General features: G+C 44.9%; 1 protein-coding gene across 1 annotated transcript; it reads left to right on the forward strand.

Annotated features, from left to right (window-relative positions):
- cep104 (centrosomal protein 104) lies at window positions 1-27,395 on the forward strand. The gene is made up of 22 exons (XM_036534082.1): window positions 1-56; window positions 736-862; window positions 2,324-2,497; window positions 3,229-3,367; window positions 3,475-3,537; window positions 4,662-4,738; window positions 4,956-5,124; window positions 6,074-6,229; window positions 6,645-6,881; window positions 7,866-8,072; window positions 8,359-8,526; window positions 11,381-11,554; window positions 14,573-14,749; window positions 17,832-18,038; window positions 18,439-18,534; window positions 19,111-19,177; window positions 19,548-19,623; window positions 20,445-20,553; window positions 21,162-21,300; window positions 23,761-23,828; window positions 25,772-25,859; window positions 26,503-27,395. The coding sequence occupies exons 2-22, from the start codon at window positions 750-752 to the stop codon at window positions 26,637-26,639; spliced, it is 2,841 nt and encodes a 946-aa protein (XP_036389975.1). The 5' UTR covers window positions 1-56; window positions 736-749; the 3' UTR covers window positions 26,640-27,395.
- The last annotated feature ends 231 nt before the right edge of the window (window positions 27,396-27,626 follow it).

Genomic DNA, 27,626 nt, shown 5'->3' on the forward strand with positions numbered 1-27,626 from the left:
ACTGTGGTTGTTGTCAAACTGTGGTTATGGAGACGAAAGAGGAGAGTCGGGCAAGGGTACAGACGAAAATAGTTTTTAAATATTTCTGGATACATTTTGCATGTTTAACCGATATGTATTTGCTTGTAAATAGACTATTTAAATATCACTTCATTCGTATAGTTGTTTTTTTTGTACATTTTTGCTTAAACTTGGACTAGCTGTCTTGCTAGTTAGTTCACAGCTGATAGCCATCTCTTACTCGCTATCTAGAATAGATAACTAGACTAGATCTAGTAGTGCTTGGAACTTATTAGTTTGAGACTTTAGCTAGCTATCTAGCTTGCTCGCTAACTGTATAGCGAGAAAGTGATTATAGATACCAAAGTGCCAAGAAGTTCATTTGCTATACGGGCGCTGGCTAACTGACTTGATAGTAGCTTCATGTAGCGAGTTATATTTGCCAAATCGAACGTATATTATGTAGCGATAGGTATGTATGTAGCTGTGTAGACAACTTGTTTACAACACTCTTGCACTGTTCCTCCGCAAGTGATTAGCTAATATATCGGTTCCGCTTGAACCATTCAAGTCCCCAGGATTATTCTAAAGTACAGTGCAATGAGTCATCCGCAATCTGTGATACTCTGCTGATGACCTGAGAGCGCATCCACCTGTCATTGTTATTTTCCCCGAAGAAGTCTGATGTCTGCGCTGCAATTCCTCAAGGTTTAATGGTTTCTGCTTATCTGATAGTGTATTGCTGCAGGATGCCGCACAAGATAGGGTTTGCAGTGATCAGCTCCTCTGGCCACGAGGATAACTTCAGCGCCAAGGAGCTGATGGTCCATGCGCCGACTGTCAATGGCTGGAGGTCTGCCAGGTAAGGCGACTTCGCCAAGGCGTGTCGTGGGCGTGTGGGAAAGAGGTTTCGAGGCTGCAAGCTTGCGTGCAGGATTCTGAGCCTGTTAAGGTTCCTTTTCTTCAAACAACGATGAGGCCATGCTTTTGTGAAGAAATATGTTTGAGAAATTGCTTGGATGTGTGGCCTTTATAATGAGGGACATTACTATTGCAGTTTTACTAGTCAATTATAGATGTTTACAGAATATCAAACTCCCACGATGATCAGTTTGGGAAACAGGATATTAGGAAAGCAAGGAAAGGAGCTTTGCAAATATATCCTGCATCTTCTCCTGTCAGTCATTATTATCAACTGTTTTTTTTTTTGCCAATGTTCAGTTAACAGGAGACCAATAATAAGAATAATACACTTCTATCTAATTCCTTGCAAGAATAATACACTTCTATCTAATTCCTTGCACGCATAATAAATTTGGTTGCAAGCAATGAATATATGGTGTTCAAGGAGACAGCTGCCATTGAAATTAAATGTTTTGATCTGACATTCATTCTCCTGTTTTCATTTCATCCTCTGTACATCCTTTTCTTGGAGATTCTGGCGGGTAACAGGAGGATCCAGTGCTGTCTGTTGTGCTCGCTAGGTTTTCTGTTGTAGAGCACACTCTTAAAGAATGTTCATAACCAACCATAACCAACACTTTGTAGTTTCAGTGAGACAGAGAAAGGTTTGAATGTGACACACGGTGTGGACTGTTGTGTAGATATGTAGAATATCTGCGCAGCTGCACCACATCCCGTCAAGTGATGTTATGAACTGGAAACCCGGGGTAAGCGGTTAACACAGGTTATTTAGGCAGCTAAAAGATGATGAGATTTAAGACTTGAGATTGCAGCTTAGAAAGCTGTGAGCTGCATAAACTAAGTTTTCTCAGTTCATATTCAGGTTTTTTTATTCAGTTTCTAAATAAACACAGCTACATCTCAGAAATGGAAGAAGCCCACAGTTTGTTGCCTGTTGGCACCATAACATATCAACCCCGCTGTGGCTGTAGCTGCAGGCTGATGTCATTTGAAAGAATGTCCATGCGGTCCTATAGACTTAACCGCCTCAGCGACATTGGCAGCAAGTCCAGTGCTGATGTAAGCAGGCCTGTGGAAAGTCAACGTCCATGTAAAGAAAGTATGTATTGAAATGATTATTTGGTCATTTGAACAAACTCAGTTATAAAAGAATACCATAGTCAAACAGGAGAATACTGTGGTCAAACAGACAGACTTGCATGCATACAGACACATGTGCCCATAAACGCTTATTAAAAAGAAAAACATGAGATCACAAAAAATGTGAATGTTAGTCCTGTGGGTTGCACTGTAAACGTTGTGGTCTCATCGCACAGGGTGGCTCGCAGTCCCTGGCAGCGTGGTTGGAAAAGTCGAGGGCGTTGCTAACGGCGCCGTTTTTTTTTTTTGCCTGGCACAGGTTCTGCTCCTACCCACAGCAGATCACCCTGCGGCTGGCGGAGCGCTGCCGTGTCAGGAAGCTGCAGCTGCTGGCCCACCAGTACATGATCTCCGCCAAAATCGAGTTCCACATCGGCGACAGGCCGCCAGAGTCATCCTCGCCCCACCCCGCTGAGCATTTCCGCAGGCTCGGGTGAGTTCCGCCCATCAGTGATGATGCCCGCGGTCCCGTTCCCTCTGAAGGACTGGTAGCTGTTGCCAGTTTCCCAGGCGGCGCCCTGATCTTGGCATCTCAAAGCGGAAGTCGTTGGAGGGAGACAGGCCAATCTGTCTGCAGTCTGCTCCAGTTGATTCCTCCCACAGTCACTGATGTTTCCCATGCTCAGCTGGGTTTCACATTTCAGGGAGGGTCTAACTGTTAAAACAGTATTATCTGTTCTACACTTACATTTATTCATTTGGCTGATGCTTTTATCCAATGCGACTCACAAGCGAGGCAGAGTACAACACAAGCAAGCAAAGAGGAGTCAACAATATTAGAGGCCTCAACAATTTTAGAAGCACTGCATGACCAAATTTGTTCTAAGCATATTTCTGTTCAGCATGTTGATAATTGTCTGACTATAAGAGCTTGCTTCTTTCAGGTTTTTCAGCTGTTCATAGTGTTGTTCACTAGCCCACAACTATTCATCATTATTCATTTCTGGGAAAACCGAATAAAAGCATGCCATCTTTAATATGTCACAGCATTCTGACACAGTTTTATTGTGAGCTTTAATTTTAAAAACTTGATTGCTTTGTGTGCATCAGTTCAGTTGAGTAACAGTACTTCCTTTCTCAATGTGGAATGCCAGCTAATGGGTCAAAAAGGCCACATGCATATTTTATTGTAGATTTTTAAAGTACTGACTGGTCTTTGTCTAGGTATGTGTCACTGTCAGACAATGAGAAAACAGGATTCAAAGCTCGCGAGCTGAAGTCCGTTCACGTGGACGCTGTTGGAACATACCTCAGACTGACTTTCCACAGAAATCATGTCAATCGTTTTAACCTCTACAATCAGGTGAGTGAACACACACCGCATTTCAGTCATGAAATGGAATGTTTTAAAATCATTGTTATGTATGTTAGATTTTTTAATGAGACATTCAATAATATGTTTTATTTCAGGTTGCATTGGTTGCGATAAACGTTCTAGGAGATCCAGTGGATGGCAAAGAGATGGACCCAATTGTATGTGTATTGTACTCATTACTAGAGCTGTGAAACTAAGGTGGTGCAGTACTGCAATAGACCTCCTAGAGGGGGCTGTTTGCATTCTGCAGAAATGGCCGCACTGCTCTTGTGCTCTTGGTCAGACTACAGTGTTAGTGAGATTTTCCTTTGTGTTACGTGTCCTCAGACACGTCTCATGTCAAGGTGTCTGAGAGTACAGAATGTACCAAAGATGTAATTCACATATGTACATTTGGAAAGTTTACAGCATGTAGATTAAAACATCAGAAAGATTTAAATTAGTAACTCAGGGTAAAACTCGCAATTACAACACTGAAAGTAGAAGCACTGCTTGGATTAGTTATAGAATTTTGAAAAATACAAATATGTTGTCAGAAATCTGGGGACAGGATTTGGTAATGCCATGCACGCAAAACTGCTAATTGAATTTGAGTGATTAGCCTCTAACAATGTCCACATTTTAAATGTAAGACATTTTAAAGTCTTAAAGAGACTGCTTGCTGGCGTGACTATGAAAATCGTGAAAATGTATTTCTGTGAGTGTACAGCAACTGTGGGGAGGAATGTGGTAATATGAGTCCGCGAGCAGCGTAATCACACAGGAGGCACAAACAAGAGTAATCAGATAAACCTGCAGATTGATGTCTCCTGGAGGAAGAGTATGATTCTTTATTGCAGAATGGATTCCTGCTAACAATCCTCACATTGTTGCAGTACAATTCTGAGTCTAGCACAATGTCCAGAAAATACCTTTTTACTATAAACACTGTGTATGGTTTGAATTCTTTCTTCATTATGAACACCTAATGTACATAAAGTGTACCCTTTTTGTAAGAAGGCTGAAGATAAAATAGATAAAATGATGATCTTAGCAGCACTGGGGTCAACATGTTCTAGATACCATACCATAAATGTAGTGTAACTTGCAGTCCACTTGTAGATATTGATTTTCTTCTCTGTCATTCTACTTTCATGTAAATAAATGACCTCTTCCGTGACTGATGAAGTAATCATTGGTGTGAACTAAAAAAAAAACAACGTATGTTTTCGTCTCCGCTTCAAATATTGGTTCAGTGCTCTGGAAGGAAATGCATTCTGTTTTTCCACCACTTTCCCACCAGCCCACCAGAGATCAACTGATTGAGCATTACCTCAACAACACGCAGCACGAGATAGCCTTGGATGGATCTTACTCAGGGTGAGACATACAATACCATGGCTCTGTACTGTACATTATAAATGACTGTTTTTCTTTAGTTATTTATTAGCGAAACCTTTTGGGAGGTGGATGAGATATTAACCTAGACTGAAATGGGGTATGTCATGGAAAGTCCCTGAACTGCTGGTGTTCCCGTGTCTCGCCGGTTGAATGTACCGGGCCCCACCCCTGGGTTCCTCTCTCCTCTCTCACACAGGAAGTGTGAGTCCATATCCCCTCTGGATGACCTGGCATTCGACATGTACCAGGACCCCGAGGTGGCCCAGATCATCCGCAGGCTGGACGAGAAGAAGCAGGAGATGGTGCGGCAGGAGAGATACGACCTCGCCAAAATACTTAAGCAGGCCATCGCTGATCTGCAGAAGGTACTCCCAGAATGGCTGTGAATCACGTCCAGCTGACGGCGTGTCTTTAATATACTATGGTACAGACGCAGCCCCGATTTATTTTAATCTTATGGGTGGTATGTTTCTCTTTCCATAATGTCCTGTCATCCCTGTAGGCATTTGTGGGGGGGAAAGAAAGGATGAAATCATCGCGATCACATGAAATCTGTTAACCCCTATAGCTGCCGTTTCCACACTGTGTCCCTACTCTCGTTCTCAACAGCCCAGTTAGAATTGGCAAGAACTGAGTTGCAATGTTATGAATCAATCAAAGCAAGAGGCTTTGAAGGCTGACAACAGGGAAGACTAATGATATCAATTCAAAAAGTACAAATGGTAAAATCCCAACACAATTAACAGGTTTAATAATTTACCCAGTTGTAATAAGGACAACATTGCCTGCTTTTTTGTTGAGAGTAATGAATCGGATTATGCCAAGCTATCAGGTGTCATGATTGGTTGTTGGGCAGGCATTACAGTATAATTGTGTCTCAGAAGAAAAGAGAACAGTGCTGGGTTTCACATGAGATTTCACATGACTGAGTACAGTGTGAGCTATCCATTATGATTAATCCATGCTCAGCATGGATTAATTTGCTATGTTATTCACCATGAACAACCTGCATACATTATATATACACTGTAGTGGTGACGAGTGGGGCTTATAACCCAAAGGTTACCAGGTCAATTTTCTACAAGTCTCTGTACACGTCACTCTGAATAATAGTGTCTCCTAAACAAATGTCATCTAATGTAACATAATTCCATCTGCTGATTCAGATGTCTGAGAACGGAGACAAAAGAAAACGTCATAAATGCCAAAGCTACACCCTGGGGAAGTTGCATGGAGTGGGTGGGGTTGGGGGGGGGGGGTCCGTTGCACAGTGAGGGGTGCACAAATGCATCCCTCCTCGTGTCTGTCGAGCAGGTAGGGGAGCGGTTGGGCCGCTACGAGGTGGAGAAGCGCAGCGCCATCGAGAGGGAGGACTACGACACGGCCAAGCAGAAGAAGGAGCAGATGGAGGAGTACCGCTCCAAAGTGTACCAGCAGCTCGAAGTGCACAACCTCCTGGACATGGGGCCGGTCAGTGTTTCCACGAACGGTTCAGAGGTCCTCGCGCACGTTTCCCGGCTTCGGAGGAAATTAATTGGTTTGCGCTGCGTAATGGAAATCGAGTGGTATTTTCATCGCATTACGCTAATAACCTCACAGCTTGAACTTGGAGTGAGGCATTAATCTCAGCTAGAGCTGACTGTGCGTGTTAACCTGTGCCAGTCAAATGCGTTAAACCAGAACACCCCTCTGGAACCCGTTTCAGCCTCCTGTTCTGCTCAGCTCCTTTCTCGTAACAGGGTTGACATAATCTTCACACCTACATTTGGTCACACTTTTATGTCTTCTATTTCTGCCTTAAAACCTTTGCCAAGCAGGTGTATGCAAAATGGCGCATTTTAAACCAAACTGACCCCCCCCCCCCACCCTGTGATTCCTCCTATAGATTCAGAGAGCAGCTGAATTTGTGCCTGAAGAGCGCCAGGTCCCTTCCTCGTCCCCCTTACGGGGGAAACAGGCCGGGTCTCCTTCTGACACCACCAGGGAGAAGAGGCAGGAGAAGGTACCAGAGCCAGAGCCAGAACCAGAACCTGAACGGATCACCCCCAAATCCCCGATCCTACAGCAGGCCCGAACCCCTCCAACGCTCCCCCCGGCAGCTCCAGAGGTCCCCATGATCAACGTAAGACGCAATGTGCAGGATTGAGCCTTGTTTGCAGCCAAAAAATATGTCGAACTAAGACAAAACAAAAGCACAAAATTGATATGACAGATGCCCCTGTTCCTGCTCTCTGAGCATTATGATATTATGGGGCATTATTCATTTGTCATATGCTGTCATGTTTTGCCAGTTGTACTGCCCGAACTTAAATTCATTGAGCTACAAATACTTCCTCCAGATTTGCTTTATTCCCCTTATTTTATCAGGAAGTCTGTTGCATTAGGATGGCTCGGGCCGAGAGGTTTAATCGATAAGAAGCAGACACCAGGCAAGGGCGAATGGTAATGCAGCAATTTGTCGTGGCTTGATTGACGAGAAAAATGTCCACGAGCTCTTATTACCTTTGGGTTGAAGTTCTCTATCAGTACTGCGGCTGAACTTTTGGGGATTTTCTACAAGCGTGACCGGCTGTAGGTTGAATTTCAGCGTTTAATTAAAATGGTTAAACAGTCGGCTGGTCTCGACGTGGGCCAGCCCTGCGCTAAGGGAAACTTTCCTCTGTAGGCACGGGCATGCCAGCTGGAGAAAGTTCTGCCGGCTCTGTGAGCTTTGGCCGTCCGTGATGTGCATGAATCATTATTTTAGTCTACGTCATGAAGCCCATTACAGCCAGCTGTTTGCTCACACTGGTTGCTGTGGCTGTTGACAGTTCTGAATTTGTAAACGCTCAATCAACACATTAATTTTTTTGCAGTATTTATTTGCTTAGCTTATAGACCGTGTCCTGGAAGAGGTGCTGCTTGGATTTACTCAGGACCCCTTCATGCAGCTGGGTAACCTTGGCAATCCAGTTTAAACCCACCCTGGACACAAACCAGGGAACACCCGTGCCTCTCTGATATTGCCTCATCCACAGTTCCTCGCTTCTGTCCTATGTGCATGTAACCACCCAGACCGATCAGTAACTGTTGGATAAAGGCTCAGTAATGGATCTGATTGGTGCAGGTCAGCTCGCTGCCCTATGATGAGAGACCCCTGCCCGCACTGCGCAAGCAGCTGAACCCTGGGGAGCTGCTGGAGAGCCAACCGGAGGAGCCCCCTGACTCCGCCCGCCCATCCCACAGCCCCGGAGTAACCGGGGAGCCCGAACCCCTGACAGAGAAGGCCATGCGCGAGGCCAGCTTCCCCATCGAGGTGTATGGAGACGGGCTGGTAAGTGACACTGCAGCCCCGCGGGCCTGTTACGAGACACCTGAAGAGCTGAATAACCACTCCTCCTCATGTTTGAGGATTAGTGATTTCACAGTATCATATGTGACTGTTGTGCATTGTGCGTTGCGCCTTGTGCAAGAGGAACCTGGTAAAGAACAGCAACGTGCCACTGGGGTTTCCTGAGGTGAATTTTGTCTCATTCTTAAAACCTGCAGTGCGTTGTGGGAAGGTGGCAGGTGGCGGTTACATCACGACATCAGTTCTCTGACACCCTTGCTCCCCTCAGGTGGCGGGAGCCTACTCAAAAACCTGGTCGTATCGGGAAGACGCCCTGCTGGCGGTCTATAAGAAGCTGCAGGAGGCCCCAGCTGGGACTCCGAAGGAGGAGCTGAGGACCATGATGAGGGCAGCTGTGTTTCTCGCCAGGAAGGCAATCACGGACAAGGTGTCATCTGTAAGTTACGGCCTAGAGCAGTCACACCCAAGAGTCTCGGGACAGAAGACAAACAGAACGGCTTCTAGTTTAAAATTTTCAGTACGGCTATCAGTGGGGAGTGAGGTGGGGTATGAGGTTCTCAGGAGTCCCCGCCATTGTGGGTGGTTGTGTTGTCTTTTGTTTTTGCTCTAAATACATTATTTAAAAAATCTCTTCATAAGAGAAGAACAGTCACAGCCTTGCTCGGTTGTACCTCACCCTATACCTCTTCGCTATGTCTTTTCAAGTTGTAGGTAGTGGTCGCTTTTGCAGCACATATACTAATATTGTAATCAGTTGCTACTTGTGTGGTTTGTTTTGCACTTTATTCTTGTTTTCTTGTTTGATTACTAATGGTAGTAATTAATAGGACATTCACCTGTTTAATTACTTTCTTTAATGTTTTCTTTTTTTTTTTCTTCTTTTTCAACCCCAACTTTTTTGTTATCAGTTGTACCGTAGGCTCGTCTGACTGCGACATACTTTGCCCTTATGTAGGAAAGCTGGGCCGTAGTACTTACAATCGTTTAATACACATGCATGCCTACCATGATTATTTTTTACACACTACAAGTCCCAGAATGTACTTGGAGAGCAAATACCAATGGGACTTGAATCTGGGTCTGAGCTGTAGGGCTCCGCCCATGGTCAGAATGAGGAATGAGGAAGTTTCATCGCTTAATCTTCCAGTTAATTCGCTCTAATGATTAAGTTCATTTTCTTGTCCTGCAGCACGGGCTGATTAACTGATCAACAGACAAAAAAACAGTCTGCTGGGTCAACTGGCTGATTAACCATTGCAGTGTCCTTTTTCCAGCAAATCACCTTGTGTCTGGTCAGTTAAAGTTCAGGGCAAACATTGTCAAGGCTGATTCTGAGAGGTGTGAAGGAATTGGGCAGTGTCTGTGACTACCTTGAATCGGTGCCATAAGGCAGTAAGATAATGCAGTCATGTTCACTTGTGAAAATTTACGGTCACCTTCTGGTTCTGAAGTCCATACCAAGCTGTGAATTCTCTCTTCCCTCTGTTTAAGAGGCCATTTATCAAACTGCTGTTAGATTCAAACGCCTGCGTCCCTGTAATTTGTGACACGTCATGTTGTGGGGAAGAGAACACATTAGTCACTTACTAACAAAACCCACAGATTTCTTTCTTTTGTGGTCAAGCAATTTTTTTGCTTATATTTTCTGACAGCGGACATAAATTACTCACGCAACGTACGTACTTGTATATAACATAATAACGTGTGGGTCTGCGCTACGACCACTCTAGACCCATGTTCAGCCATGAGCAAAAATTTAAACTCTGGCCTAAAAAAGACTCGCTTAAAGAGAATGGTATGCAGACGGTTGGGGGGGGGGGGGGGGGGCACTTCCTGCTCCGCATGTGGAGACCAGAATCCGCATGAAAAGCCACCTTTTCAACCGAAGCACTTTTCACCATTTAGTTTCCATCCGCACAGAGCAATCACCATTCCACCACAGTCCGAAGTGCGCATGTGAGCACGTCCCAGGTGTACAATGATGTGCTTGAAGCTGCATTTCTGGAACATGGAAAAAAAAAAGAGGCCTAGCGCTGAAAGATGGCGTGCTGCTTATATGAGGCCGGGAGCCTCTCTGCTTCATCGCGGCCCGTCCTCGGGTGCATTCCCCGAGCCCTGCTTCCTGACGACCGTGTTTGATATGCCGTCTGTCTTGTTCTTTGCCGGGTATTGTGCCGGTGTCAGCTCGCCGGTTCCTCCGATTGGTGGAATTCCTCAAACAGCTGCCTTTCATTGGCAGGCTCGTTCACGGGCCGTTTGCAGCGTAGGCCCCACTCCCGAACAATGCGCCCCCAGTCCTGGAAACATTCCCAAAGGCTTTACCCAGAGGCTCCCCAGTTAAACAAATATTACTGAACATGGGTATGTGTGTGTGTGGGGGGGTTTCCCTCCTTCACAACAGAATCTCTGCTGTTTCAGCTTTCTGTTGAGTGTTGCTCTTTGAGAATGAGAATAAAAAGAGGAAACGTTAACTACTCTCAGACACACCTCAACTGCTGAAGACCTTGAAGGCACAATATCTGACATAGAAATCACCATGAGTAACGTCCAGTGTTTGAATTTTTTCTTAATTCTTTGTTCTTCAAAGTAAGTAATTTTTTTTCTTCTCTAAACTGGACTTCTAATTGTGCCACATATTTGACATTTTTTGCATATTTATTTGATGGGTTTGTATTGGTCACACATACAAAAGAATCTTTTATGCGCATAATATTGACCAAGGCAATCCAGTGTTCCTTCAATGCCTGAAATTTAAAGCGTAATGAGATTGGTGTTTTAGTTGAGTGATCAAAGGGACGCATAGCCTGGCTTACCAGCCGTGCATCAGGCCAGCCTTACACACATCTGGTGACAAGTGTGCGGTTAGCCCAGATAAGAATGCCTGTTCTGCCCCTGATTGCAAGGAGAACCGTTGCCTGCTTGTATATTATGTAATGAGAGACACTTGCCTTGTGCTGATTGGGTCTGCTGGATTGGGTCTGCTGCTTTCTGTTTGTTTGCCTTTTGTGCATAAATTATCTCAGTTTAGAGTACGCTTGTCAGGAGGGTATTAGGGACATCAGTGCGGTCAGCCTGCTGTAAATCTCCTACTTGTGATGTTTTAAAAACCTTTTCCAGACAGCCAGAATTAAAGCAAAGCAGGACAAAGTAAGTCTTTTGCGAAAACTGCCTCATAAGAGCCCGGGAAGGCTAGAGATGAGCGTGAAGCCGAAAGCCGTTTTGAGCTGATGTGTTTGTGGAATACCGGTCCTTTATCTGCCTCATAATCTTTATTTGTTGTGATGGTGCAGGTGTTTCAGGCCTCACTGAAGCTGCTGAAGATGATGCTGACCCAGTTCATCCCGAAGCATAAGCTGGGTAAGGTGGAGATTGCACACTGTGTGGAGCAGACCTGGCCCAACCTCATCACCAGGACGGGAGACTCCGCCACCAGGCTCCGGGTCATGGCGACCGACTTCATCCAGGTCTGTTACTCCCTGGCCCTGCTGTGCAGTGTCTTCAGGTCATTGTGCCGTTCTGTTTTCAGCAGACTCATTAAAATATCCCACATATGTTTATTGTTCGTCAGGTGAGGACTGCCTCCACCTATGCTACCTTGAAGGAGGAAAAAATTCAGTGTATATTATTTCATTAATATAGAGACCATTGTTTATAAGAACAGGTTGTACCCATCCTCTCAAAAGTGTATAAACAGAATAAAGAGACTTTCTAAATGAAAGTCCTGTAGTTGAAGCAAACAGCAAATTGTTTCATTTGCTACTTAAATTTGTCATGACCTACACCCTGCGCGGCCACCTAACTTGGCTTCTCCTATGCTAGATATACGTTCGAACAAGGTGTGGTGTACGTGTATATGAGTGTGTTTGGCAAGAGAAACAAAACCCAAACAAAAGTAAAGTGAAAGGCACTACTCAGATGTAGACGGCTCACTATCCCCAAGCAACACAAGTTAACAAAGGACGCACCTGGGAGGTGGGGCCTGGAGGAGGCTGTTTTCGGAGGACCAATTGCTGGCAACCCGCCGGGGCATCTATGTCCAGCCCCTTGGGCTGATACCGGATCTCCAGCATTTCATTCAGTTAAGTGTCCCAATAAAAAAGAAAATGCCAAGAAAAATAGCAAATATATATATACACAGTTTTTAGTTACCGCGAAAGCAAAGCATGCATGGACTAAAGCAACCCTGTCTCCAGCACCAAATGAGGTTGTCCCAAAAACAACACCAGTACAATCTCCAGTCCACAAACATCAGCTACTGCGATGCATTTCGATACCAAACAGAAACTCCAGTCTCATCTGATCCAGGTGAGGTCGTGTCCCCTTAACCTGTGCAACAGGGAAGTGAGACCGCCTTCTCTTGGTGGGATGGAGCCAGTGCCAAAAGAAGGAAAAAAAAATGTAATCAAGAGGCACCAGGTGTGTGGAGTAGGTCATAACACATTCTTTATCCGTTATACATATTTATAACTTACATAACAGAGACTGTTCTTTTGTGACAGTTTGAGAACTTATAGGCATGAAATACTTGATTCAGGTGATTCATGCTTTCACATATGTCACACACCCAAAGGGAAGACAACTGAATAACTCCCCTCATTTTCAAATAACAAAACATTCCAATAATGTTACATATCACTGGAGTATTCTGAACACAGAAATATCATGCCTTCATGAATTGTCTGTAAGAAGAGGTAGACGTTAATATATTTTATGGTGTCACCTTTTCGTGTTACTTCATGGATGAAGTCTTCATGAATAACCCGCGCACTACATTACATTATGTCATTTTGGGCAGCGGTTTTTCGGCGAAGCCTTTGAGTCTCGAAAGTGCGCATTAGAGAAGGAATTTCACAGACTGCGTGTAGTGCTGTCCCCGTGCCAGTCTGAGGTAGGGGGCTTGGAGGCTTCAGAACTTCGGCGGTTCATTTGAGGCTACTTCCCTTGTTTGCGTGTTTGCTTTTTGAATGAAGCAATGCTCTAATAATTTACAGCGAAGCTTTTTCGCGAGGTCCTCGAGGCGGCCAGCCCAGAAGACAGAGGCACATTGAGGCCTCGGCGGTTTTTCGAGGGCAGCAGCCGTTTGGGTGTTTTCCTGCTGCACGGAGCACTGCCCACCGTTGACTAACAAGCCCCATCTTGTAGTGCTGCTGGCAGCCGCCGGCTGAGTCTGGCCCGTGTGCTCCTTCGCGGTGTCCCTCCCTCCAGAGCCAACGGCCGAGAACAATGTGGCTGTGTGTGTGTATGTGTGGGGGACAGTGTATGAGTGTGTGTGTGAGTGTATATGAGTGTGCGCCTTAGTATGTATGGCTGTGTGTGAGTGTGTGAGTGTGTGAGTGAGTGTGAGTGTGTGTGTGTGTGTGTGTGTGTGTGTGTGTTATTCTGTCCTTTGGGACGTTCAGGGATATTGCCCCCCCCCTTACACAGGATGCTGTTAAAGCCGGAGCCCTTCTGGATCTAAGCTGCTTTCTTCCATGACATGGCTTTGGCAGCCACTCTGCCAGTGTTAGCCATTTCTCGTCTTATTGGTCACAGAATCAAAATTATATAGCTCAGACTCCAATTTTCCTTATAACGGCACTTAGATCACCGCTCTGTTATATTTATTAATTTATTTAGGTTTTTTTTTTCTTACAGGACTGAGGAAATTGAATAAGCTGAAGCAAAGAAAAAGCTATTTAAATGCAAGATGTGGATTGTCTTGCCTTGCTCCTCAGCGCAGTCAACTTATTATTGAATCTTTGCTTCTGGTTTGTTTTAAATGTCTGAAGGCTTTTATCACTATTCAATTTCATGGTCGTAAAGAAGCAGTGCCGGGAAAAGACAGGGATCAGCAGTCTGAAGCCGCTAAAGCAAGCTTACAGCTGACTTAACACAGCAGCAAAATCGTAAAATAATAGCTAGCATAAACATGTTCAACATGGCCAAAACACAGCTGGTTCTGGATAAAGAAATTAACTCACATACTGTTTCTCACACAGGTAGTTTGGTACATTTTGCCTCGATTTAGTTTGACAGCGTTTCCTATACCAGTGTGATTGAGATGAAATCGTTCATTGTCCTGGGTCTGTCATTACTTTGAGCAAACAATGGCCTCTGTGTGACAGGCTGGCTTTGAAATACTGCACGCAGGAGCCATGAACAGATATTTACCTTTTGCTAAACAGGAGCTCTCTCATTAACGTTAAAGACGAGGGCTTCAGGTAGTGCGTGCATCATTTATATGTGTAACTTTTTTTAATGATATTTTCATAAACGTGTCTGGCTAAACAGTAAATATATAAGTCTGTGTGCTGTCAACTCACTTTTTCAGGCTGTTATTGGTAGAGAAGGGGGTTTGTTCTAGCATCATCAGGCATTCAAACCCATCAAAGAGAAAGGTAACACATTGCTACCATAAAAACTGTATGAGAGAAGAAAGGTACTGTCTGTTCGGTCGTGTCCTAGCAAACTGACCTAGCAACTGTTTTATTCCTCCTGCGCAGGAGATGGCGCTGTTTAAAGAGGTGAGATCGTTGCAGACGATCCCCACCGAGCTGGTGAAGCCCATGAAGTCCAATGTGCCGGCTCGCCTGGCACTGAGCCGCGTGGAGCTGCTGGAGAGGCTGCTGACGGAGTTGGGCACCGATGGCTCTGGGTTCACTCTCGACAATGTCATGCAGGTACGGGCGTTTTCCTCCCCATCTCCGCCATTGTGGCTTACAGTACTTTCAATCTCCCATGCATCCCCACTGTGGTTTACACCCATTTCACATGCTCAGTGCTACATGCACAATGCTGAGAGCTTAAGAGGACACTGGAAAGTGATTGAGTCCTCATTGAGGTGTGCTGTGCTTGTTGCAGTAATTCTCCTGGCCTTGAGACGTGCTGAGTGGATTGGTTCCTTACTTTGTGAGTTGTGATTAACTGAGTCCTTGCTCTGTGCTTCAACCTTAGAAAACATGTCACGGTATGACAGCGTTTGATTGTGCAGATTCTGTGCAATCTCTGTAATCCATCTGTTTGGCCTTGTTTTAATGGGAGTGGGGGTGTCACCCAAACAAAAAACCCCTTCCAATCCAAATCATGCAAGGAAAGAACATTTGCGGTTATTTGTAGAAGAAAGAAGCTAGATATGGAAAAATCATATTGACATGTTCCCTAACCTGAATCCAAATGTTAATTCGGAGTAGGAAGAGATTGTTCCCTGCTAGTGTCACATTCTGTACAAGAAAACCTCTTTGCTTGTCACAACAGCCCTTTATTTACAGTTTTAGATGGGATAAAAAAAAACATTTCAGTGCAATTTTAAATAAAACATATTTGAAGAACCTATGTTTGCTTGACTGAGTTCACCCCAGGCATTAGTTGAGTTAACAATTCTCTGGTGAGCTGAGTGAGTTCTGTCATCGCTGACTGGTACTCAGTCTCCCTCACACCCTGGTATTGTGAACCAAGTATGTGCCCCATCTCCAAGAGTGACATAGTATCTATGTGTAAACTATCCAAATGTTGACAGAGTGGGCAGTGAGATTAGCTGTCTCTTCCAATTTACGACAGCTACTGTGGACGTCTGTTTTCTTTGGGTCGTGTTTCAGTAGGCCCTTTATGATGTTCGTAAATCGTTAAATTCAATGCAGACCCTCTCCTAGGTCCGAGCTACGGTTCGGATCGTTCTTGTTTGCATGTTTACATGCATGCTTCTGTATGTGTCTGTGCCCCTGCGTTTCTGGTGAATTTTTAGGTTGTGCGAAACTTTTGGTGGGTGCCTCCCAGTGTAAGAATCTCAAGTGTTGTCCTTTTCTAGAATGTCTGTCAAAGCCAAAGGCGAACAATGCCATAATCTGGCATGATGCATGCTGTTTTTTAAGAGAAACATACTGCCCCTCAAGGGGTTTTCGTCTTCCTTAAGGAGCACTTATGTAATGGAAGCTCTGAGCTTGGGTTTCGCACCTCTTATCTTCACCTCCTCCCATTCACATCCATCAGGGGACAGACTGCGGGGCAAGCGGGGGTATACAGTGACGCCCTGTTTATTACATCCGAGGGGCCCAGGGGTAAAAAAAGATGTGCATGCTTTGCTTCTTTTGAAAGCAACTGTTTACCATAGACCATAAAGACAGAGGAGAGGTTATTTCAGTGTGTCTTCCTTGCTAAGTGAGACGCTCTCGTATTTACCTGTGCGTAGATGCAAGCGCTGACAGCGTAGTCTTTGAGAAGCGGCCCTTTACGGCTTTGTTCCTGAACTCTTTGCTCAGTCTGTGAGCGGCTCGTCAGACGTGCGAGTCCAGCAAACGGTTACCCCCGCTGGGCAGTGGGCTGATAAATTTTTTCCCTTTTCCCTCTGGTTTCCCGGGTGATGTGCTCCGAGCTCGGACCGAAGAGGCGATTGAATTTCCTGTAATTAAAATGAGGAGTGTAGAGCGACAGGAAAATAATGGTGGCCTGTCTGGAGTCGGACGAGAGTCAGCGATATGAGCTTTTGAGCTGCACTCTTGTTTTTCTCTTGATGCAGTTATAAATTGGACGTGTCATGTTAAGTGGAAAAAGCCTATTCCACACTTCTGTTTGAATGTGCGTCATGCTGCTCTCTTGTTGAGGCAATTTCAGACGGTGAGTGGAGTGAAAGCACTAATATTTGAATTGACCAATCAGGGAATGCTGATTTAAGCCTTTTCCCATTACTGGAGTACACTGTGAGTCTCCATGGTTTTTTGTGGAACATTTCCCCCTTCAGCTCTGGTGATTTTGGCTCATCTATGGGCCTTAACTCTGTTTGGGATCTAGTACATAAAGCCGACTAGTGGAAACTCAGTGGACTGCTGCTTCACTAGGACAAAGTAGCATTTAGTAATACTCGGGATGGACACGTTACATCTGCCTTCTCAGAGCTGATAGGTCCTCCCACTCAGTCAGCATGAGAGGAATACTCCGGAACAGTGGGAGTGTTTTGTATGTCGGTTTTTGGTATCTTGTTTAGTTTTTTATCAAATTTAATGACTGTTAAAGTTTTGTTGTTGAAGATTGAGGTTTCACACATGGGTTTCAGCAGCGTCTCCCAACTCCTGTAACTGTCCTCATCTGCTTGTTTATGTTTTTCCCAGAAAAAAATCTCAGCCTAATAATATGCTGAAGTGAATGTCTACAGCTGTGTGTTTTTTGTTTTTTTAAATTCCAAGTGTAGCAGTTCAAATACTCCCCTGCCCACACCCCTTATATACATGTCGTTGGGGACCACCTGTGTCATGTTTGTGATTGTCTTATTGTTGGTTTGATGTCCTGGAGTCTTAAGAGTCAGTGTTGGATATTCATTGTAACATAACATAGATGTTGTTTAATGTCATTAATTGGAAAAAAACAGTGCATTTTGATTCATCTACAAGGATCTCTACGGAAATAAGAACCAGTTAAGCTTATTTGTACTCTTGCATTAATATCAGGCAAAAGCAGAAAGGTGCCTACTGTTAACAGAAAACAACACGAGTAGCACCAGTGACAGTCATACTAGTTTAAATTACCCTAATTTGGTGTGATAGGTGGGACTGTTGCTGGGAAACTTGACCTGGAAGTTTGCAGGTTCAAAGGTCACAGGTTCTGCTGTTATGCCATTGAGTACGGCACTTATTAAGGCATCCTGACTTGGCTCAGTGAACATGCAGTTATATGTACTTGGATCATACATGAAGCTTAAGGTATGAAGGTCGCCCTGGATGGGGGCGTCTGCCTGGCAAATAAGTAATGATTGTGATGTAATGCGTTTGTCAGTTTGCCACAGGTGCTTTGGAGCACAGCGCGTCCGAGGTCCGAGAAAAGGCTGTGCGGATCATCCTGGCCATGTACCGCCAGCGCAAGACCGCTGTTCTGGACTTCCTGCCGCCCGACGACGCCAGCACGCGCAAGAACATCCTCTACAAAAACATGTTTGACAGCTTCGCCAAGATAGATGGCCGATCCACAGAGCCCCAGAGCAAGGTCAGTCTGTTGGCGAGCGTGTGTTATGCGCCCAGCCTTGCCTCCCAAGGTCACCGTGCAAAAAAAAAGGAAGATGAGTCTCTTTGAAAGCGTTGCCGCTGACAGGAGCATCAGCCAGAATAATCGCTTCCCGGTTCTGTTCTGGAGGCTGCCGACCCCGTTCATACAGATATCATAATTGGAGAGCCCTCCCCGCTGGTCGAAAAGTTCGTTCCACTGAAGTGAACTTACCATCCATTTCTCCCCCGAAGGAAATTAGGTCATGTCTGATTCCTACAAGGGCCGCAATGTGACACATCGCTGGGTGTGTTCCGTTGTTGCCCTGATCTTCGGGATGGGCCGCGCTGTCAGACATTACCAAACGCTAATGAAAGGAGCTCTTCTGCACCCGTGTTTTTAGACGCTGAAGAAGGGAGGTGCACAGGAGGTGGAGAAGGAGAAGAAAGAGGAGATACGGACTCTTCAGGAGCAGCTGGCCGCTTTGAAGGAGATCAGCGTAGGTCGAAGGTTGCCGTCGCTGCATTATTAACCGGCCCCCTCGCTGGGCCGCGGTTTCCTTTTTCTGTATGTTCCCTACATAGACGTCTCACGCTTTCCTGCCCGCTCACACGGTTCCTGTTCCTGCCATTCATACGACTGTTCCTCTGTCCAGAAAAAAATACATCACACAGAGTGTATGAAAAAATGAACATATTTTATGGCACAGCGCACAGCAGGTATTGATCTCGGCATTTGGCCTCAACCCCTGTTGTCATATATTTTTCTGCCTGCACAAATATTGGTAAATCACTCTCTTGCTTCATTGTTAATGCTATATGGGGCGGCAGTGTGGCATTGTGTTAAGGAGCAGGGCTCGTAACCGAAAGGTTGATGGTTTGATTCCCTGCTGGGGCACTGCTGCTGTACCCTTGGGCAAGGTACTTAACCCACATTTGACTCTGTAAATATCCTGCTGTGTTAATGAATAACATGTAAAAAAAAATAACCAATTTAAGTTGCTCTGGTTAAGGGCGTCTGATAAATGACGTAATGTATATATATATATATATGACTTTTTTATTCCTCTGTAAAGGAGAAGGAGAAAGAAAAGGGCAAAGAGAAGAGCAAGGGGAAGGAGGTTCCTAAACCCGGAAAAGCAGGTTAGCATAAGGTGGCACATGCTCACTTATTCACCTTAAAAAGAGCACTTTGTGGTAGCTGAAAGGCTAATAGTGGAATATGTTTGTATTGTACCTATTATGTGGCAGTGTTTCCTCCAATAGCGTTATATTACAAGTATGACACTAATGAATCAGTATCTATATGGCTGCATACCTGAACCGGATGAATGCATTTTTTTGTAAGTTGCTCTGGATAACAGTGTCTGCCCAATGAATGATTGTAAATAGAACACACGCTTACTTATTTGCTCACACATTCATTTGGAATGTCGTAACAGGAAAGGAAATTCCAGTTCTGCTGAGTTGTATGTATCAGAAGGGTGTTCTTATTTGGGTATCTTTTTGCTAGGTACCAAAAAGATGACCCCCACCAAAAACACAGATCCGGGAGATGACCAGTCATCAGTTGTAAATTATTTAGACAGGTATGCCTTTTTAAGATTGGTGCTCATTTTCACTTTGGGGAGGTTATTGCTTTTCAGAAAGTAATGTTGGCTATTGATTAGGCTGTGGGAGGGTACCACAGGTGTTAACTTCAAAGCTATGGCTAAAACTAACTATAAAATCTCTCTGTATTAACCTCATTATAATTATAAACTTGTTAACCTCTGCAGGTGAACTTGAGTTCTGGATAACATTCTCTGGACTTGTGAACATCTTTATACATGCAGGCAATGGGATATGCAATTACAGCCTAAGTGTATATGTTTATACATCATATGCATCAAAAGGTTTTATTATTATTGAGTTTACATTCAACATATAGCTGGATAGCTCTTTAAGATGGTGTGCTTCTGAACGTCTGAAACTTTAGTTTCCACCTGCTAGCACTACTATGTTAAAATATCTCAATTTAAATAGCCTTTTAAATGCCTAATAATAATTTTCTTAAGCAATGTGTTTATTGAAAACATGGGCTTTTACTGAAATGAAACAAATGGTAGAATCAGTGCTTTCAAACACGTCCGTGTCCAGATCATGGCTTCAAACTTGGTACAGTTGGTGTAGAGAAACTGAAAATCACATTAAACTGTGGAAAAAAAGCCTTTTACTAAGACTGAGTTACGATTCCAGGAAAGCGAATGTGACTGTCATTTGAATGTCGTTTGACTTATATGTATCAGATTTCAGTGTTACTGAACATTTTGGTTCGCCGCTTCTCAGCCGCCAGTATTCTGTGAAATGGTGTTGTTTTTATGTTGTCCACCGTGCTCTTGGAAAGACGGCCTCGCCCTGTGTATTTCAGCATGTGCATCTTCTGCGGGGAGAGGGACGAGGCGTTCACGGAGGAGGGCCTGGACCTGCACTACTGGAAACACTGCCCCATGCTGCGGCGCTGTGACCTGTGCAGACAGGTACTGCACACCTGCTCCGAAAGGGGGGTCCCCCTGGGGGAAAGGGGGGACCAGGGGCTGTCTGTGACAAGGGGGGGATGCGAAAGGACATTACATTACGCCGCATTACATAACTGTCATTTAGCGAATTCTCTTATCTAGAGCGACTTACATAGGTTATAAGTGTTATCCATTTATACAGCTGGATATTTGCTAAGGGAAATTTTGAGTCAAGTACTTTGCCCAAGGGTACAACGGCAGTGCCCCAGCAGGGAATCCAACCAGCAACCTTTCAGTTATGAGCCCTGCTCTTCACCACTACTGCTACGTCTTTTGTCAGATCACACCATCAAATATTTGCAAATGATTTCCTCTCCAGGGCATGCAAATGTAGTTGAACATGATATGAAGACCAAAAATTTCTATTTTATTTGGTGAATGTCAGCACATTCAAATTCTTTCCCTTAGACAGCAGGGCAGTGTCTTACAAACTGAGTTTATAACCAGAGATCACTGAAAACCATAATAACAGCTTAATTATAATAGTAATGTATTTACAGAGCAAAATGGGGGCAAAAAAGAGGATTGTAAAAGAGCAGGGGGTGTAAGCTTGTCCACGTGTCTCTCAGGTGGTGGAAATCTCCAGCCTGAACGAGCACTTGCTGGTGGAGTGCGACAGCAAGGACGTCTTTGCCAAGTGCCCGCGCTGCGCCGAGGCTGTACCCCGGGAGGAGCTGGCTGAACATGTGCGGAGCCCCGCCTGCAACCGTGAGTGTGCGCCCGTCCCGCCCCGTCCCGTCCCGCCCGCGAGGCCTCCGCCTGGCACGCTGCGTCTCGTTTAATGGCTTAATGACACATGAGGACTGGCCTGGCCCCGAGTCGCGGGCAGCAGCTGCGTGCTCTGTCTGTTTTAACGGCGGAATGAAACACGAGGGCTGGGGCCTGGCCTAGTTCTGAGGACACCGGTGAGGTCAGCCTTTTTGGACCGTCCCTCCTTTCACCTTAATTACAGCCCAGAGGGCGTACCGTATCGCATTTAGAACACTTTCTCATTAACAAAACCTTAACTGAGATCACTGAGTGAAGTCTGAGAGATAGAGGGATAGCATAATGGTTTAAATGATAGGTAAATTGTCAGTGTGAAATTGGTAGCGTTGAGGATGCAGCAGTGGTTAGGTCACTCAGGACCACACCTCATACCCACACACACTTACTGGGACTTTGCCATGCATGAACACACCCTTAAATTCATTTATAGGCCACCGTTTTGCAGTCTTTCAGTCTAAATATGGCCCTATACACACATAAGCATTATTCCAAACCTTGAATACTGAACACGACTACCACTGATAGTATAATATAGTTTGCTTTGGGGTCTCTCAAGTGGCTGTTGGTAAGGCATTTGTCTTGAGCGCAGGCTGAGCCCCGAGGCCCAGGTTCAAAAACTGCTAACGGTGAATTGGTCTGGTACCTGCAAATTGCTTGGATGACGTGAGCAGAGTAGCGCCTGTCCTCCAATGAGCGCCCGCTCCGCTGTAGTGGACTGCGTGACTTGCAGCTGGCTGCAGGGGGGTGTATCAGAGGATTGCATCTGTGTTGCATCAGAGGTTGTTGCGGTCGAATGAGCCTAATGTCCGATGGCCAGTGACAAAACAAGGCTGAATAAAGAGGGAAGAGAATTTAAAAATACAGACCGCTTTATTTGGTTGATGTTTGTACTGACTGTACTGCTGATATTGCTGCTATTGCTGCTATTACGGTAGCCAGAGAAACACAGTAACTCGCTTCTCATCTTGTACCGGACTTATCCATGTGTTTTTTTTTCCATTTCATGAAGTATTTTAGAAAGGCACAAATTTCTGCAGATTGATGGGTTTCTCATGCACTCATTTATTGCACAAAAGTTTTTCCTACCAGCCTCGTGGTTGGCAGGACATCAAGGTGTTCTGCTCTGTCATCATATTAAAAAAACATTAACAGTGCATTTAGCTGGGCTATAAAAGCGAAATGGCGCTCTGCTGATTCAGACGCAAAATATCAAGTCAAAACTTTTAACTTTTAACAATTAACTAATAGTAGGTTCCAAACATTGACACATTTGTAAGTATCCTACTAACAAGAATGAACTCATTCAAATTTTATGGTTGTTGTGTCTGGCTGAAGCAATGCAGTTGGTTTGGACAGGCAGGCCTCAGTCTAGCAGTAAAAACTATTAAGAAGTGTGCATGCATGTGTAGGAGTACAAAGTAAGAGAGTATTGTGCCCCATTTAAGTGTGTGTTAACTAAACCTTAAGAGTTGTTGGTTCAAAGTCTGGCCTGGACCCTTCTTTTGTACTTTCAAAAGCAAGCTATTTTACTTCAATTACTGTATTGCTAATTATTTCTCTGTATGAAATGATTAGTGAATGGGTAACAACTTTGATTACGTAACAGTGTGAAAGGCTATGTGGACAAAAGGGAGACAGTCCTTGCTGGGCTGTCTTCTTCGCTCATTTTCTACATAATTGAGGTCTGGATTCAGATCTCACCGCTTTGAAAGAACGGAGACAGAATTAACCAAGAGGACAGAAAGGTCTCCTGTTTCCCAACATCAGAACACATTCAAATTCTACACCTCTTCTCTGTTGCTGCCTTGTTTGTAAGCTTTAAAGGGGAACTCCAGCAAAGAATTCAACTGTTGTTGGAAATAACCATTCAGTGCGCATTCATCCAGACTTGAACTGAGAAGATCTGGTTAGGTTCTGTTTAGGAGGGTAGAATTGGGACCAGAAGCCGAATTCTGTCTGCAAAAATGCACACTCTATGTTGTTCTCAGTAGGAGAATCTATAATATTAAACAGCTGCCTTCTCATTAGGCAGTATAGCTTCAGCTGTTGAAGTGTGAGCACAATTTAATGTTTACTTTTCATACGGAAAAATACAGAACATTTATCATACTACAATCAAACTTTATTCAGACTTGGTTTGTCTTGCACGCTGATGGTGTCATTTTTCAGCCGGGCTCACCCTAAGTAAATTTTATCCAAGTGGGCGATTGCAACAGCCACCTTCTCCACTGATTCAGTGCCGACGCACCGTTTCCTGGTGAAATCCTCTGTTAAGTTACGGCGTCTGACTCACGCTCGTTAAACAACTCCTTCCCTTTCAGGTTTACATAGCGGGATTATTTGTATTGTCTGTCCTTTTTTTTTTGTCTTACTTTCCCTTTTTTCCCCCCTCTTTTAAAGCTCATGCGTCAGACAACGTGTCCAACCACTGTCCGCTGTGCCATGAGAACTTCCCGCCTGGAGAGGAGGTGAGATTCTGTTGCACACTTAAGGAATAATAAAGAACTGCAGGCAGATATTATATATTAGATAATACCTTCACCTTTTCAGTTATGTTTAGTAACTGAATAAGGGTATTTCAACAGAAGAAAGACGATCTTGTTTCCCGTAAGATTTGCGGGCATTCCTGTCACTGTCACTACTATTTTGAAGAAGGCGGTTTCGGTGTGTGTTACACCGAGTCTTTAACAGTAGTCCGTAGGAAACATTCCCCCAGAAGGGAGGAATGACAGCCATTCAGTGTGGGTATAGATTTTAAGTTGGTTTTATCATTTATTTATTTATTTTCATTTATATATTTGTGTCACTGTAAATTTATGGGTAAAATTTGCATGGCCCAGTAACAGTTACAAACGCAGCTGTAAAGATGCTGCTTAGTGATCATAATGAATCCATCATAGTTATCTCTTGCTTGAAACGAAATGACAAGACAAAACAAGTGTCTGTCTCCCGCCTCGGTTTGGCGTGTGGCGGCGGTAGCTGGCGGGAGAGTGACTCTGTGAAGGGCTCCTGTTAAAGAGGCCAGTGTACTGGAGCGAGAGGGTCTGCTATTTCCCTCTGCATAATTACAGGCAGGGGGAGAGCGCACACACCTGAGGCAGTGTGTGCCGCGTCCTCACAGAGCCGCCTTTATCCCCCTGCACAGACGCCCCCCCCACCCCCCCACCCCCTATCAGCACCCCTAACGTCCCGGCACCAACAGAGAGACGCAGTTTAGCCAGATCCTGATGAGCGCTGAGCCTGTCTCAGGATGGCTGAAGATCTGGGTGAGGGAGCGGTCGGCTCTTTCACTTTTCAGCGCGCTGTTACGGGCCTTTTGCCATCCAGCTCTGGGTCGTCGCGGGTCACGTGACATTCAAATGGAAGATTTTGTTTGTTTTAGTGAAACAATATATTGAAAATGGGCTATCTACGCAAGTCATCAGAAATGTCACTGTGCCCCTTAGGTAGCACGCATTGAATAAGGAGACGGATATACGACCGTGAAAGCTTTCAGAAAGGTGGACTCACTGGCTCACAAAATTATACTTAATCCTATTCAGCATTCATTTCTTTAGGATCTTAAAGGTCAAAACAGATTTGTGTGCGTGGCCCGGGACATTCGTAAAGACAGTATTGCGTTTCAGTCTCATCCCCCGTAGAATTGTGTTGTCGTTGCACTGATCAATCGTGCAGGTCGCCTTACAGCTAATGACCACTTCCTGTACGTGATACTCTTTACCTGTTGTGCTCTCTGCATTCCGCGACCTCAAGTTCAGTAATGAAATACTCTTGCAACCGCTGGACAAAAAAGGGCAGTAAAACCTTAATCAGGTTTTTTAACTCAATTTGAAAAGAGCCCAAACCAAGATCCTTTGCTTGTCTGTAGAGTACGATATATACTTTACTTTACTGCACTTTTCACCCCTGTCGCTGATTGGAAGACTGTCGTAAAATACTGAGGATGTAACTCATTGATTGAAATGGAGTTACTTTGCATGAATGTTTGCTTTTGTCTGACCTGAAGGGAAAAGGGCCGAAGGGACATCCTACCTTGGTGTAGGGCTACAGCTTCAGAAGCCAGTGTGTGCCCTCTCTTACAGAGTGCTGTTATGGAGTGGGGACTGTGACACTAAAACAAGATGGCCGACTGAGGGAACACAAAGTGGCATCAGTCACCACTCGGGAGCTCCTCTCCTGACTGGTTCAGAAGTTGTTCTTTCACGCTGCACACTGGTGAACGCAATGGAATTTGAGGAAGGGCCTTGTTTAGAGGCCGAACTTTCATGAAAAGGGTTAAAAGGCCTCAAATTCAGAGGCTGTGTGGTCGCTGGGCCCGTGAATGAAAAAAAAATTCCTGCTGAAGTAGTGGTCGGGGGGGGGGGGGGGGGGGAGAGAGAAAACAGCGAGCTGACTTGTGCTTTGTCTACAGGCCTGGAAATCTCACCTCATGGGGAGAGACGGCTGTAAACAGAACCCGCGGAGGACGGCAGCTCTGCAGCGAGCGCAGCACTCACAAGGTAAACTATTCATCCCCTCAGGCATCGGGCAGGACAGAGGCCTGGAGCGAGACTACGCTGAAGGAGAAGAGCTCAGCTTGTTTTGCCAAATGCAGTTTGGCCTTCCCTCTTCCTGTACCTCGATTGGATATATTACTAGCTTGTTGTTTATTCCAAATATGAGCTCATTATATTTATAATAATCTTGAGTTTGTTAGGGTGTCGAATAAACTGTGGGGTGTGGATGTGGAAAAAGGATGCTCAGTTTCATATTTCAAAACACACCAACATGTGCGAAAAGTCAACAAATATTAAACATTTGGAAAAGTACTTCTGTTTTCTTTCCTTGGCAGTCAAAGGACCTTGCACAGTAAGATTCAAAGAGCTCCTCATTAGCAGGAAAATCACAGCACTTAAGGGATTAAAAACACTGCTTTCGGGATTGTTGTCATCCCCCAGGCCCAGTGTATGGTAGGGTGCTGAGACAATTAGCCCGGCAACAAAGGGAAAGAGCCCCGAGGTGCGTGCCGCGGGGTCAGGAAACAATGGGTCGCTCCGATGGGGGCGGAGCACGACTGTCCTTAGGGCTTATCTGTCCGCGGGATAGCTAGCGCACCTCCCTGGAAGGTGAAGACCTGTAACGCCCCTCTTTCTCTTTGATCAGGGAAGATTGGCGGTGCGGGTTCTACAAAGCAGGTGCCCACGGGGTCGAAAGGCAGATCTGGGGTCGGAGCGAGCAGGATTCCAGCCCCCAAGGCTGGAGCCAGCAGAGCGGGCCGCCACAACCCTGTAAGACGGTGATCCGGCAAAACCGCACCCCCAACCCCTCCTCCACAGGGGGGCTCCTCGGGTTCTCCCAGACGACACTGAGACCTTGGCAATGTGAATGGGAGCGGGGAACCAGGGCGGGCCCCCACAGTGAAGCTGCAGTCCTCTTGCGGAAAGCTCCCTAGGGGGTCATTCCCGCTCCGCAAAAATCCAGAGCGCAGCTTTAACCAACGTCCTTCTGTGTATCTGTGTTTACACTGTGTTACACTGTAGCTACCTGTGTGACCTTCATCAATGCAGGTATTTTCCGTAGTTTTAGCAGATATTGGATATTTGTACTTTGTTAAACTAAAAGGGGAGCTTCAGTGAAGATCTGAAATGCAGTCATGTTGTTCTTTAATTTACAGCTTAGAGGGTGTGGATTTTGAAAAGCAAGGGATGAGTTTTAGAGCAGATAAACCTTCCTTTTCTTCCGTAAGTACATCAAGCTCTTACATCGGTGTTCCATTAACCCCCTCTATCGAATGACCTAAAGACATCGATAACGTACTCCCTACAACACATCATTTTTCATATTTCCATATGGGGCTGCAAAACATGTATACATGGCTGGCCTTTCCTCTTTATGGAAATGTTTGTATTACTTTCATTTGGAACCGTGTGCTCGTCAATTCATTCCTCTCTGCCTCCAATTCCCTGAATTCATGAAAAGCTAGTCATGTCTGTTCTGCCTGTTAGCACATGCCTAGCGATCTGCTAAAGAGGATGTAAATTAAAACTCCACACAGTAAGACACAAACTAACTCATCTTACAAAGAGTAGACTATATCTTCACCTTCATCTCCATCTTCACCTGGTTTGAGACTGTATATATGCCTTGAACTGATCAATATATTTTTTTAAAGAGTGAATAACATCAATGTAATTGGCAAATGTAATTTTCACTGAGAAAAGGAGAGAGAGAGAGCAGTGAATTCTGGGCTTTGTATGAGGATTAGATAGGATGAAGTTGGTTAAGAA

This window comes from Megalops cyprinoides, chromosome 7 (assembly GCF_013368585.1).
Source record: "Megalops cyprinoides isolate fMegCyp1 chromosome 7, fMegCyp1.pri, whole genome shotgun sequence".
Classification (NCBI taxonomy): domain Eukaryota; kingdom Metazoa; phylum Chordata; class Actinopteri; order Elopiformes; family Megalopidae; genus Megalops; species Megalops cyprinoides.

Bases quoted from the DNA above. Each gene is read 5' to 3' on its own strand.
- cep104 (XM_036534082.1), top strand. From the start codon at position 750: ATGCCGCACAAGATAGGGTTTGCAGTGATCAGCTCCTCTGGCCACGAG. The intron at 18,039-18,438 runs GTCAGTCTGTTG...CCGTGTTTTTAG, and splicing joins CCACAGAGCCCCAGAGCAAG to ACGCTGAAGAAGGGAGGTGC. The intron at 19,624-20,444 runs GTATGCCTTTTT...TGTGTATTTCAG, and splicing joins GTTGTAAATTATTTAGACAG to CATGTGCATCTTCTGCGGGG.